The 12,975-nt window shown below is 32.5% G+C and overlaps 1 protein-coding gene across 3 annotated transcripts in view; it reads left to right on the forward strand.

The window, feature by feature from the left end:
- The window catches only part of LOC128242703 (uncharacterized), a 33,275-nt gene extending 20,805 nt beyond the window's left edge, over positions 1–12,470 (forward strand). The window contains exons 4-6 of one of the 3 annotated variants that reach the window (XM_052959958.1): positions 2,964–3,259; positions 5,200–5,485; positions 7,500–12,470. In XM_052959958.1, coding sequence (XP_052815918.1) covers positions 2,964–3,259; positions 5,200–5,485; positions 7,500–7,546 — 629 coding nt within the window. In that variant the 3' untranslated portion in view covers positions 7,547–12,470. Of the gene's footprint in view, positions 1–2,963; positions 3,260–5,199 lie in introns of all 3 variants that reach the window. The other 2 variants (XM_052959956.1, XM_052959957.1) reach the window with 2 other exon arrangements.
- The last annotated feature ends 505 nt before the right edge of the window (positions 12,471–12,975 follow it).

Raw genomic sequence — 12,975 nt, forward strand, 5'->3', positions numbered from 1 at the left:
GTAGAATTTATCGAAAATAAAACTGTACATAAAGTAAAAAAACTTATATTTAGATGATACCGGTACTTGTTTATTTCAGTGAGATATCAATTTATTTCATTGAGTGAGCACTGAAAAACACATAATTTCTATATCAACTATCAATGATCACAAGATAAAATGTAATCACAAAAACAAACAATGTTACAGTTTTCCCTAAATGTGCTGGTCTGCCGGACTTTTCCGGCAAATTTTGTACGATTACTTTCATAAATGATGGTCCTGATGACTGACATATTTTGAGATGACTAATTAGGGAAAAGGAGTATTAAAGCTAAATTTTTGCAAAAACTTTTGTTACTCTGACTATTTTTCAAAATACATCATAATTCATGTTTTTTACCCCCAATAAACAGGTGAAACTCAGCATCTTTAGGGTACAAACTTTGTACCGTAAAGATGCTGAGTTTCGCCTGTTTATTGGGGGTAAAAAACATGAATTATGATGTATTTTGATTGATTTTGAGAATTGGACATAGCATCTTCAATTTTTGGTTGGATTGATTTCAAAAAAATTCACAGTCAATAAATGGATAATGCACTTCGATTGTAAAACTGGTTTTTATGTCACACATTTGGAAGAGTAGAAGAAGGGTTGGGGATATTTTAGTATTTTTTGACTTTGTAATTTTTAGCTAGTCTGATATTTTAAGTTTTGTTCTTGGGTCACTTACATGGAAACTTTTAAAGCTATCACTTTCAAACTTTGGAATACCTGCTCGCTATAAAATGTACAATAGGATCAGCGTTCAGCACCCACAGGCGGTGCTCTTGTTACAAATGTTACGTTTACCTCTTGGTTTGCAAAAAGGCAACATCAAAACATCAGCGCTCATTTTCTACTCATATTTGTTCAGACAGGCAAAAAATCCATTTATTGCAGTTTAATATAAACATGCAACACAGTCGAAAGTATATTCTAAATTTAGCGTGCAAAACATAAAAACAAAATTTGAATATCACTTGCCTCTAAAAAGCCAAGTTTATTTAGTAATGTAAACTTATCAAAGTTTATGAATATCCAAATAACTTTGTGTAACTTTTTTGGCATTTTTTAACCCCATGGATGCATTTATCTCAATAACAAGCATGCAGCAATACCGAAAGTATTTTTTAAATTTAGTTCACATGATCTACCTCATAAGCATAGATATAGCAGGTCTTTGGTCCTTTTAGGGATCCTGCTTTGTGTGGACATTGGGTTTTAACAGACATTATCTGAGACTCTGTCATAGTTATATTCACACTCATACTTTTGACATTTTAAAACATAATTGGACTTTAAATGAAATTTGATGGCGTTTCATCTATGGTGATGCAGAGATAATTATAGTAAGCGATCTCGCGATTTCTCACATAAATATCATCTTAAGCACATTGAAAATATATAAATGCTAGATGCTCTCCCTTTCACCCGCAGTTAAATCCTTTCGATTTGTTTTTTTTATCAAATTACAGCTTCATTTTTGCCTTTAGCCTCTCTCTTTTTTATTTTTTGAATTGTTTCACCAATATCGTCTACGCATTAACTTTGTTTTCAAGCATTTTCGTGACCCAAACTAGTTCTGTTTACTTTAGCTTCAATCTGTATTTAAAAGCTTCTACAATATCAAAAACTTTTTACAAACCTCAATAAGTATCCTCTTTATAATTAACTTTTCTCGCTCTGATATATCGTAATTGTAAAAAAAAAAAATAGTGTCGGAGACCGAACCCGTGTCGCCAAAATTGCAGTCCAGCGTCATATCCACTGAGCTATGACGGCTTTCTCTATTCAGGTGACACAGCTATACCCTCGGTAATATCACGTGAAAACACCTACTAGCCAATCACGCATAAGGAATGAATTCTACCTTGTAGACATACCCAGTAATCTTTTTTAATGGAAAAATATGAAACAACTGCATAACTTAAATAAATTGTAAACTATGTGGTACTTCAGTAAGTAAGTTTCAATGCATTGTACACATTAGGGTAATACCAAGTTTTCAACAATTTTCTTTTTTTTCTTGCAAATTGATCACCTGGTGCACAGTTGCTTTAAGATAAAGACCAGGAATATCTTTAATTTGCATGATATGTAAACTGATGCTGAAGTAATGTAAAAGTAAGGTACATGTGTATTTTGAATAACACTGTTTAATACATGGTTTTATTTCATTCTAGTATATAAGTGATAAATTGATATCATCACTCTCAACAATTTTCTATAAATGGGAGCTTTTCTTTCATTGTATATCTGACATAGAATTTACCCTGGTGATGCAATATTGATGGATTGTCCCAACTGTGTGTGCGCTGACGTTAATTTGGAGCGAAAAGGGCCAAAATTTCAAAAGGCGAATGATGTCAAATGTTATTTCATGGTTTTAAAACATTCAATACCAATTATATCTCATTTCTAATGTTCTACTAACAACTGGAAAGCACATATAACAAACCATGTGCAGGATTTAATTTTTAGCTCGACTATTCGAAGAATAAGGAGAGCTATACTACTCACCCAAGCGTCGGCGTCGGTGTTGGCGTCACACCTTGGTTAAGGTTTTGCGTGTAAGCACACATAGGTTAATATCTCAGCAACTACTTGAGGTATTGCATTGAGACTTTATACAATGGTATGCAACCATCCAATCTAATTGAATAACCAAGTGAGATACCTGTATTTTGCAAATAATGGCCCTTTAGTATTAGACTTAAAAATTCTGGTTAAAATTTTGAACGTAACCACATTTATGTTAATATCTCAGCACATTATGTATTGCATTGAAATCTAATCTAACAGTGATCCATGTATTTTTCGCCAAAACTTTTTTAATCCTTACACTGAAAAGCGGCGGAATAGTCGAGCGCGCTGTCTCTGTGACAGCTCTTGTTATACATGACATTAAATAATGACTTTTTGAATTTTATGTTTGTTTCAGATTACCTTAAAGGTCTTGAGTATGCCTGGGAGAGTAAGCATGTGATCAGAGCTGTTGAGTCTACCACTACAGAAAGCAGGACTTTTGAAACCACAAGAGCTAGAACCACGGAACAGGTTCCCCCAAACAGCGCAGGAAAACTTGATAACAATATAATTATTGTTGCAGTGCTAGCTGTGCTTATTGTTGTAGTGTTCATAGCTCTTGTATGTTTAGGAGTATACTGCTGGACTAAATCTAGACGAAAAGATGAAGTTAGACGAGACTCATATGAAAGAGTAATAACAATACAAATGGTAATATATAATATATATGTGCTGCAAAGTATTTGTAAAGAAGTACAGAGAATTCCATTTAAATATTAAATGCAGATGTTTTAGTGTTCAGTAATGACAAGTTGATTCTTTTTTGTGGTAGATACAGAATATACAGTTGAAATTATTACAATTCAAACTCAGTACTTTTTGTTGAGCCCACTTATGGTTAGTTTAACTTATTTGCTGGTCATGTGTATACTATAAATATATATGTCTATTAATGCATCTGTTTGTCTGATGATGACATGTCTGAACTTTGAAATTGGTCATGCACTGGAGGTTTTTGAAAAAAACTTGGCACTAATGTTCACCTTCAAAAGCAGGTGTGTCACATTCAAGATTCATATCTGTTTGTATCAGGTTAAAAGCTACTGTTAGAAAGAGTTATGGCCCTTGACTCAGTAAAACATAGTCTGAAAAAAAACATTATTGTGCCACGCGTAGCACCAACAATATTGCATCTACACACTGAGAAGTCAGCAAGGGATGTGGTGTAACTGCCATTTTACTTAGGCTTAGAGATATTGCCCTTGACTTAATGTAGTAAAAATTGTCTAAAAGAATTGTGTTGGTAAAGCACCAACAGTATAACACCTACAACTTGAAAATTCATAAAGGAAACTTCATCAAAGTGTTGGTCAGCATGGGTAGATAAACACCTGCCATTTCTATCACATTTCTCTTTGTCTTACAAAACTGATGGCCCTTGATTTAGTAACAAATGGTCTGAAAAAGCTTTTTAAATATGTAGCACATGCACACTTATAGTTCATTGTTTGGTTTTTTATCAACAAGGGCTACTGTGCCTTGCTACTTTGTCATTTTCCGCTTTGGCCTCTAAGAGTAATTAATGCCCTTGATATAATAAAGAATGGTCTGAAAAAGCTTGTGTCTTATGTAGCACCTATCGTATTTCACCTCATTTAAACTTCATGCGTATGTTGGTCTGACATTATTTCTGTTACACACCTGCAATTTCTCACTCAGTCTTAAAAGAGTTATGGCTCTTGAGCTAGTAGCGAGGAAACATAAATGAAACAATAGTCATCATGGTATCTGGGGCTTCTGTCACAGTTTTCTCCGGCTAACAAGAGGGATGACCCTGGACATAGTTACTTAACAAGTGGTCTGAAAAATCTTGTGTCTTTCTTCTGGTATTCATCAGGGTCATTCATTAAAATTACTTGTATTTTGGATTGCTTCTTGGCCATGCACTGGGGGATTTTAAATCACAAAGCACAAATGTTCACCATTAGAAACAAACATGTTGCATGCATGACACATGTTAGTAGTGTCTATGGTCAAGGTCAAACTTTAGGGTCATTGGCCAATATGTTGGCTTGCTGGACGTTTTACAATCAAAGCCCTAGTCTGATTCGATTGTGTTTGGAAATTTGATTAAATAAGTGCTGTGTTTAAAATGTATTGGTTGACGGTACTGTAAGTCAATGAAATTCAGTACATTGTAAATATTAATAACCCATCAAACAAAGTTTGAATGGGGTATATTGGAGTCACCCTGTGGTTGGTTTGATGGTCGGGCGGTAGGCCAGTTGCAATTTTCCCCGTCCGGAGCATTACTTCAAGCATAACTTAAAAACTACAGGATTAAATTTAATTAACCTTCATACAATTATGAAACAAAATAAGTGGAAACACAGTGTTTAAGAACCATTTAGCTCTCTTTAAGCTAATTACACAGTTTTTCCCCTTTTTCCTTTCTCAGCAGATTACTTCTGAATTACTCAATGGATTGAAATGAAATACATACTTCTGTAAGGCATCATTAGTGTATAATTATGCAATGTACAATAATCTCTCGAAATTATGGCCTTTTTTCAAGTTCCCCATTCCTGTGTCCAGGTGGTATTCGGGGATATTCGTCAGTCTTGTGACAGTTCTAGTTTCAATTGTTTCAGCAGTCAGAGCCAGGGAATGCAACCCTTGTGGAGCAAGCAAACATTCCACAGGCAGCTGCACCACCAAACTCCCATTCTCAACGTGCCTCCTCTGCAGGTGAAACAGCGAGCTTCCAGCCAAATGCTCATCAGACTCCTCCACATACCCCATCCCCACCCCCAGGTGTCACGAGCAACCTCCTGCCAAACACTCAGCCCATTGATGGCGCTGTGGGTGGAGTTGAAGAGCAGTCTGGCCCACAGAACACTGATGTAGCAATTGATATTGCAAGGCTTCTAAGAAAAAGTAGTTTATTTTCTGTTGAAAGTTTTCTACAATTGAGTCATTGTGCAGTATGCAACTAGTTTTATCGTTAAATATTACCGTAACATGTGTACAGCACTAGCCAGAACCTGCAATACATCATTTTTTCTTTGCACAAATGTTTGCTAGCATGAAAAAGTACATCTACATGTAGCTTTTTGTAATTGATTTTTCCTCTAAGTACATGCCTTAAGGTTGTATAGAAGGGGCCGTTCAGTTAAAGATTTTAGTCGATACTAGTCATATATTATGATTTATCTTGTGTAATAGATTATGTATTTTGCTACATATTTGAGTGAATTGACCTTTAGACAACATTTAAATTGAACACTAAGTTGGGGAAATAAAAATAAGAGGTTTTTACATTTATACAAAAAAAATCACCTCAAAACTGGCCAAATTTCGACAAGTATTGATTTTTTAGGAAATATATCAATAAATAAAAACTGTGAATCAAAGGATTTTACAAGCATTAGCTAATTGAGTTTGGGGTGCCTTGATTCAAGGTCAAGGTCACTGTTACTTAAAAAGAAAAACGTTTGAAACTGAATAACTTTAGTTAGGGTTGACATATCTTAACCCAACTTGGTATAAAGGAAGAGTTTATGAGACCTTTCATGGGATTGTGTATGGGGTCCCTAGGGTCAAGGTCACTTTACTAAAAATAGAAAAACAGACACAGGCTGAAGTTCTTCCGTCAATCATTGAAAACCTGGTTTCATTGCATAGTGGCGTTTCTTGTTTATTGTAAGAACTGGCTATGAAACTTTTGAACTGTTAAAGATATGCCCTTAGAAATGTTTATAGTACTGTACTGTAGATAACTATATTATGAACTGAGGATAGTTTCAAAGTTGAGAAATGTGTCCTGGTGATAGCACCTAAAATGGGACTGTACAGTATGTCTGTTTTAGTTAACAATGATTTTGTCCATTCTCCATTAAATATTAAGGTTGGTCACAATACATAATTTCTCTCCGAAGTGAACGAGCAGAGACCATTATTCTTTTCTATGTAATATCAACCCAAGCTTAGAAAAAGCTTCACATGTTCCAAATTTGATCACAAAATCTCATTCCTTACTAATGACTGTCTGCGTGGAAAAAAAAATAGCTACTTGATTTATAAAGCAATACCATATATATAATATATATATATCTGTTTAGCAAACACCACATAAATTCTACGGCCATATTTGTGTTCCTCAATAAATCAGATTACTGGCGTGTTTCAAATATTTGCGACTGGAACACTGATGCATGTGAAAGACACATCATGTATATCATATAAATGAAACAGTTTTAAGTACATACAGATACAAAATAATAACAACATTTTTTGCTCTCATCCCTCCATTATGGACAACATGAAACAATTTTCCCCAAGCTTGCATAGAGGTAAAAAGCCTTTATCATTATCACATTCTCATTTTTCTAAATACATCGTTACTATCCTCAGTCCACTGTAATTACAATGAAATAGCTCGATTCAGTTTTTATTTGTTGTTTTATGTTTGAAATCATACCACATTACTGAACATTTGTGAGTGATTATGCAACTTTCAGCGAGAATTGTGCTATTATACAAAGAGGAGACACAATTCCATCATAGTCGTATATTGTACTGGATTAAGTTATTTAAATACTCTTGATTTGAACAAATATATCACAATTAAATACACAAAATGATATAAAACTTACCATGTGTCAAAATCAAACGCTTAGCTTTTTTTAGCTATATCCGGTGTCGGTTTCCCCACAGTGTTTTTTTTAGCTGACCACTAGGCTGAATGGTATCACTGAGGCATGTCTGAGGATAGCGATAAGACCAATGAAGATATTGAATACTGGCCATAAACTTTACAATATACACATACCTTGAATATGTTGTGCCAAAAAAGTATTTCGCAACCCTGATATTATCTCATTAATCAACACATGACATTCATTGTTTAAGTAAATACATGCATTAAAGTAAATTTACATTTCTACTTCAGCTGAAGCCTTTCATGATGACATAGAAAACCACAATGTTCATTCATGAGTAAGATGGACATGATTTGAAGACGAAGTCTAAAAAAGGTGATATGTTTACTTAATAGTACTCTTTGAACTGATTTCAGATGAAAATATTTCTGGTGATTTTACCAGCAATAATGGTTGATTATATGTCCCATATAATTGTGGATTCATGTGATATCAAATAGATGAGTGATGTGATTCTAAGAATTACAAAAGATGAATTTTATGAACTTTAGATCTGCGTGGAGTGAGTTGTATATCCAGGGCTTTCATTAAGAATTTGAAACAGGAAGTATGAAATTTCTCACCATTAATTTTTGAAGTTTTTCACTGAAATATTTGTTTTAAGTCTCCCAAATACCATATCTTTTTCCACTATTTTTCAACAAGTATGTTAAAAATCAAGTTATTTGCAACTTTAACTAACCAAATTGAAAGACTAATGTTTTAATTATTTATTTTACTTAAAGACTGATTAAAATTGTGACCATAAAAGTAATACTGACGCAAGGTGTGGATTTTTTGAACTTCCAAGCTTTCTACTTTGAAAATTTTATTCAAAATTTAATATGGAAGTTGTTATACGTCCAGGGAATCAAATGTTGAAGTTTTAAAAGCATTTTTAGGGAGTAATAAACTTCCAAACTTCCTTTAATGTAAGCCCTGATATCTTTTTCATGTAATCGCTACATGGTAAGTTGGATTTTATTCAAAGGCCACAGTCAGTTATAAAAGTAATGAAATATTAGCAAAAAAAGATGTATAATATGAGAATATATAAAAAAAAAAAAAAAAAAATAAATAAAAAAAAATATAAAAAAAACCCTCATACTAAAACCAAAAAAAAAATATATATACAGTATATAGTCGCATCTGTGTGATTGTTTGCTTATCAGTAAGTGTAAAGTTTTAATTATAAAAATTATAAAAGTTCTGAATATTTTATATTATTGTTTACAAGTGATCTTGGTTGATGTCATCATTTTCATTCCCATATTTCTGTAGATCTAGGAAGTTTCTCATTGGTAATTACGATTGTTTTACAGCCTGCCATTCCATTATTTGGTAGAATTCCATAAACTCAATGCTATAGATGCCATTCCAATATTTTTACATGCTTAAGTGTGAGTCATTTCTTTTTAGATTGTATACATGTTACTTAATGCAAGAGTGTGATGCTTGTTTAAATGTTTGTTTCAAATGTTGTTTTGCACGCGTGTCTGCACATTTCTTCTCTTTCCTGACTGTTTCTCTTTAGTTATTAGAACTTCTCTCTTTTCATCAAAAATACAAAAAAAAATAATATATATATATATAAAACTTATTTACCGGTAGATAATTGTATAGAGTTGGGAGATCTCAGAAAATGTCATGCACAAAAGTGCTGTTCAAGATACATTTTTTTCAGTAATTGCATTTTATATTAACACAAGCGAAAATGGGACGCCGACGCGGCCACCGACAAAAGTAACCCCTATATGTCGTCTTTTCAGGCGACACAATAAATTGAGTTATTCATTTTAACTTGTTTTCATTGAAATTAGGGGACGTTGAAAGACCCTACAAATCAATGACAGTTGTTATACTATCTTGTTATGATAAGATATCATACATGTAAAAGAGGATTTCTTCTTGAAGAAGGGGTTCATGGATCTTTGATACTTGTCCAAATATTTATCAAAACTACTTTTCTTAGTTGCTTGACCAACACAGAAAATCTTAGTTTTAGTTTGAATTTAGTTTAAACAAAGGGGTTGTGGGTTCGTTACCAACCTTAGGAACTTTCTCATGGCCTCAAAAAATGGATGACAGGCTCTGGTTTCTACCGAGGAAATGGACTCCAGCTGCGTGATGATTCTTTAAGCTCTCAGCCTCGTCACAATTGAGTTGAAAGAAAAGATAATAAACCATACTAGTCTTTACATACTTCCTTGTTGAAGTAATTAAAAACAATATATTGAAATATTATGTGTTGGTCAAGCTTTGTGTCTGTGTGGTTTGGCCACTGCCCAGTGTCCCGGTCAAGCCTTATTAGTCAACACTCCCGGCTCATTCGTCCCTGATATGAAAATGTTTCATTTAATGACAATACACCACTGTAACAGTGGAGGCATTACAATATATAAAATAATTTAGTAAGTTTTCTGCACAGATTTTAAATTTAACGTTTGTTATATGGTTTGGTTCTCTTAAATTGTTTCAAAACGATTCCTGAAGATGATTTTTTTTCAATGTCATAAAAAATCCTTAGCAGAATGATATTATATGAAACATTATACATACCATGTAATGCAACACTTTAACCACAACTGTAAATATAATATTGAAACTCGAATCACATCACTTGAGTTTATTTTAAAAATATTTGACAATTTTTTTTTACCTTTTAAATGCCAATCTGCATTTTTTAATATAAATAATAATTCAAAATTGTAGTTGTCATCAAATACATGTATAGCAAGATTAAAGAGTAAAAGTGTTGCATTTTTTATAAGAACTAGACTGTCAGAATTCCATCAATTTGAAATTATATTTTTTGATAAGTTACAAGAGGGGACAAATCATAATCATTGATAAATGCTACAAAAAAGAAACATTTTCTGATAAATATATGAAAAAAAACAAAACAAAACAAAAACACCATCAACATTACTTATGTCTTCTGACAGTCTGTTACTTGTATATGATGAATGAGCTGGTGACTACGACCTGGTTGCTTGACCTTGACCACTGGTCATCTGTCTAAACCACAGGTGCTCATGTGTGCATGGCAATCCTAGCCCATACTAGCCACTGACTGAGGTGCCCTTTTACGAAATGATCCGTTGAGTCTGGATGCAGATGAACAAATTGCAGCTAGCACTGTTATGCCATGTTTTTAAAGCTGCACTCTCACAGATATACCATTTTTACAACTTTTTTATTTTTTGTCTTGGAAAGAGCAAATTTTTGTGTACATTTCTGCAAACCAATGATATTATATTGCTGACAAAAAAAACAGATCATAGAAATTCATATTTCCATTCGAAAATTAATGTTTTATAGCTTAAACTGTTACTAGCTGTTTAAGAAAAATGAATACAAAATCAATTTTTGAACTTAAATATAAAAATCTGCGATCTAATTTTTTGTCAGCAGTCTTATATAACTGGTTTCCATGGATTTTCGTAAAAATTTGCTCGTTCCAAGACAAAAAATAAAAAAGTTGTAAACCAGTCAGTGGATATTGGTGCTGTTTCTGAGAACTCAGGAATTGATATTTCCCAAGATAAGTTCATGAGATGTACAGGGGTGGGGTGAACTTTCTTGATATTTCATTTTCTGTTCTTTCTATTTAACTATCTTTCTAACTTCTCTTTTTCAATGAGAGTTCATATACAAGTATGAAAGTATACATGTGTTTAAAATCTTCAGTGTTTTATTGTTTTTGTGATGTTTTGCATTAGTACTGTTATTATATATATATAATCATTTGTTTGATGTTATGGATTATTTGCTTGATTCTTGACTCTTTCTTGTTGCTTTGCACTGTCTATACACCGGCTTCATTTGTTTTAATATTCTTTTGTAATGCTTATGTTTTTATTGAGAGTTTTAAGTTTGTTGATGTTTTTTTATGAATGAATTTATTATAAGTGTTATAATTTGTATACTTATTACATAATTGTAAATATTCACCACTATGTTATGCGGTAAATTGCTTATTTAAAATTGTCAATATTTTTTGGAATGAGTTTATAAGTGTTAATGTCATAATGTTATCCGATTTTGAAGTCTGCTTGGTCTTTCAATTGTAATGTAAAAGCTGTTCTCCTTGTTAAAATAAGTGTCATAAGAGTGCTTGTGTAGCTGATAAAATGCTCATACAAATCATCCTATTTTATTATTGTTATCTTCATAATTATTTTCTGAATACAGTTTATTTTTTTAAATGTTATAATATATGTAGATTGTTGTACATTATTTTTGTCATAATATTTCGAAGATGTATTATTTTATGATGTTCATGTAAAATATTTTTATGTGATATTGTATGTTTTACGATGGCTAATGATTATTCTATAAATAATCATTTAGATGTTATCTCCAGTAGGAGGTGCTTTAAGACATTTTACATTTTATTATGTAAAATATTTGTTACATTTGTATGATACTGCTTATAACAGACGTTTTAGCATGTAACTTGATCTCTACTGTACCAGCATAGCTAGTAATATAGGGAGTGTATTTTGTACAATTGCCAGGTTATTGTGCAATACATCAGCATGTATAAATTCATAGCAAAAAGATAACGTGTGATTCATTGTCATACCAGTGAGTTCTGTGTGATTCATAGTCATTTGTTACTTGGGATTCTACCTTGGTATTCTAAAAGCTAAATTAAGTATCGTATTGGTTTTTTTCTTTTTTTTAGTGTATATTTTAGGATTTTCCATTAGCTTAAATATAACATTACTAAGGTTTTCCCACAATTTCCAACCCAAAATAGTTTATAATAATTGCTTTTTATAGCTTTGTAACACAGTATTTTTAGAGCCAGGAAATGGTTTGTACAATTTTCTGTTGATGCTAGGCATACTGTTTTGTTGTCATTTAATAGAAAAGCCCAGATGTGCTATACTTATTTTATTGCCTCTAAGTTCAAATACACATGAGCGTTTTCAGGATTTTAACATTGTGATAGTAATTATTCCACTTGTTAGAATAGTTTTAAGTTGGTCATTGTTACAATTTTAATAGTTTACTTTTCATACATTCTTGTACATTCATATCATATTTCTTGCTTCAATCTTCAGATGTCAATAAACTTATTTACATGTTAATATTTCTGTCTGACTTTCTATCATCATCATAACATCATCATCACCACCACCACCACCATCTTCGTTACATGTATATACTTTTTTTATATTTCATTTTTCAATAAAGCAATGATGCTGGTTGTATTTTGAGTTTTGGAGTTATTATATAGGAGTATAATGTCCAACCATTTTGTCTTTATCCGGTCCATATCTGTCTCGTTCATGATCGGATTTTAAAAGGATTTTGCAGAATTGGCTATAAAGTATGAGGATGTGTCGCACACAAGCTGTGTCCTTACCATCAAGATCAAGGTCACAGCTGCCTGAACTTAGTATGTTTTGTCATATTATTAGTAAGATAATAGTAATTGTCTATATCTTTCTATTTCATGGTCAGATTTTAAATTTATTTGGCAGAAGTTATCACCAAAGTATGAGGATGTGTCGCCATTGAAAATTGGTGTTTCTACCTCAAGGTCAGGGTCACAACAACCTTCTGAACTTGGCTTACAAAAAAACACTTCTATACACATTCTTACCAATATCGATGTTGCCCAAGATAATCAGATTTATATAGGCAGAGTCAATGAAACATACTTTTAACCTTCTATGTTGAAATGGTCTTGGACTAATTATTATGCTTCACCTA

The sequence above is a fragment of the Mya arenaria genome, chromosome 8, assembly GCF_026914265.1.
Source record: "Mya arenaria isolate MELC-2E11 chromosome 8, ASM2691426v1".
NCBI lineage: Eukaryota > Metazoa > Mollusca > Bivalvia > Myida > Myidae > Mya > Mya arenaria.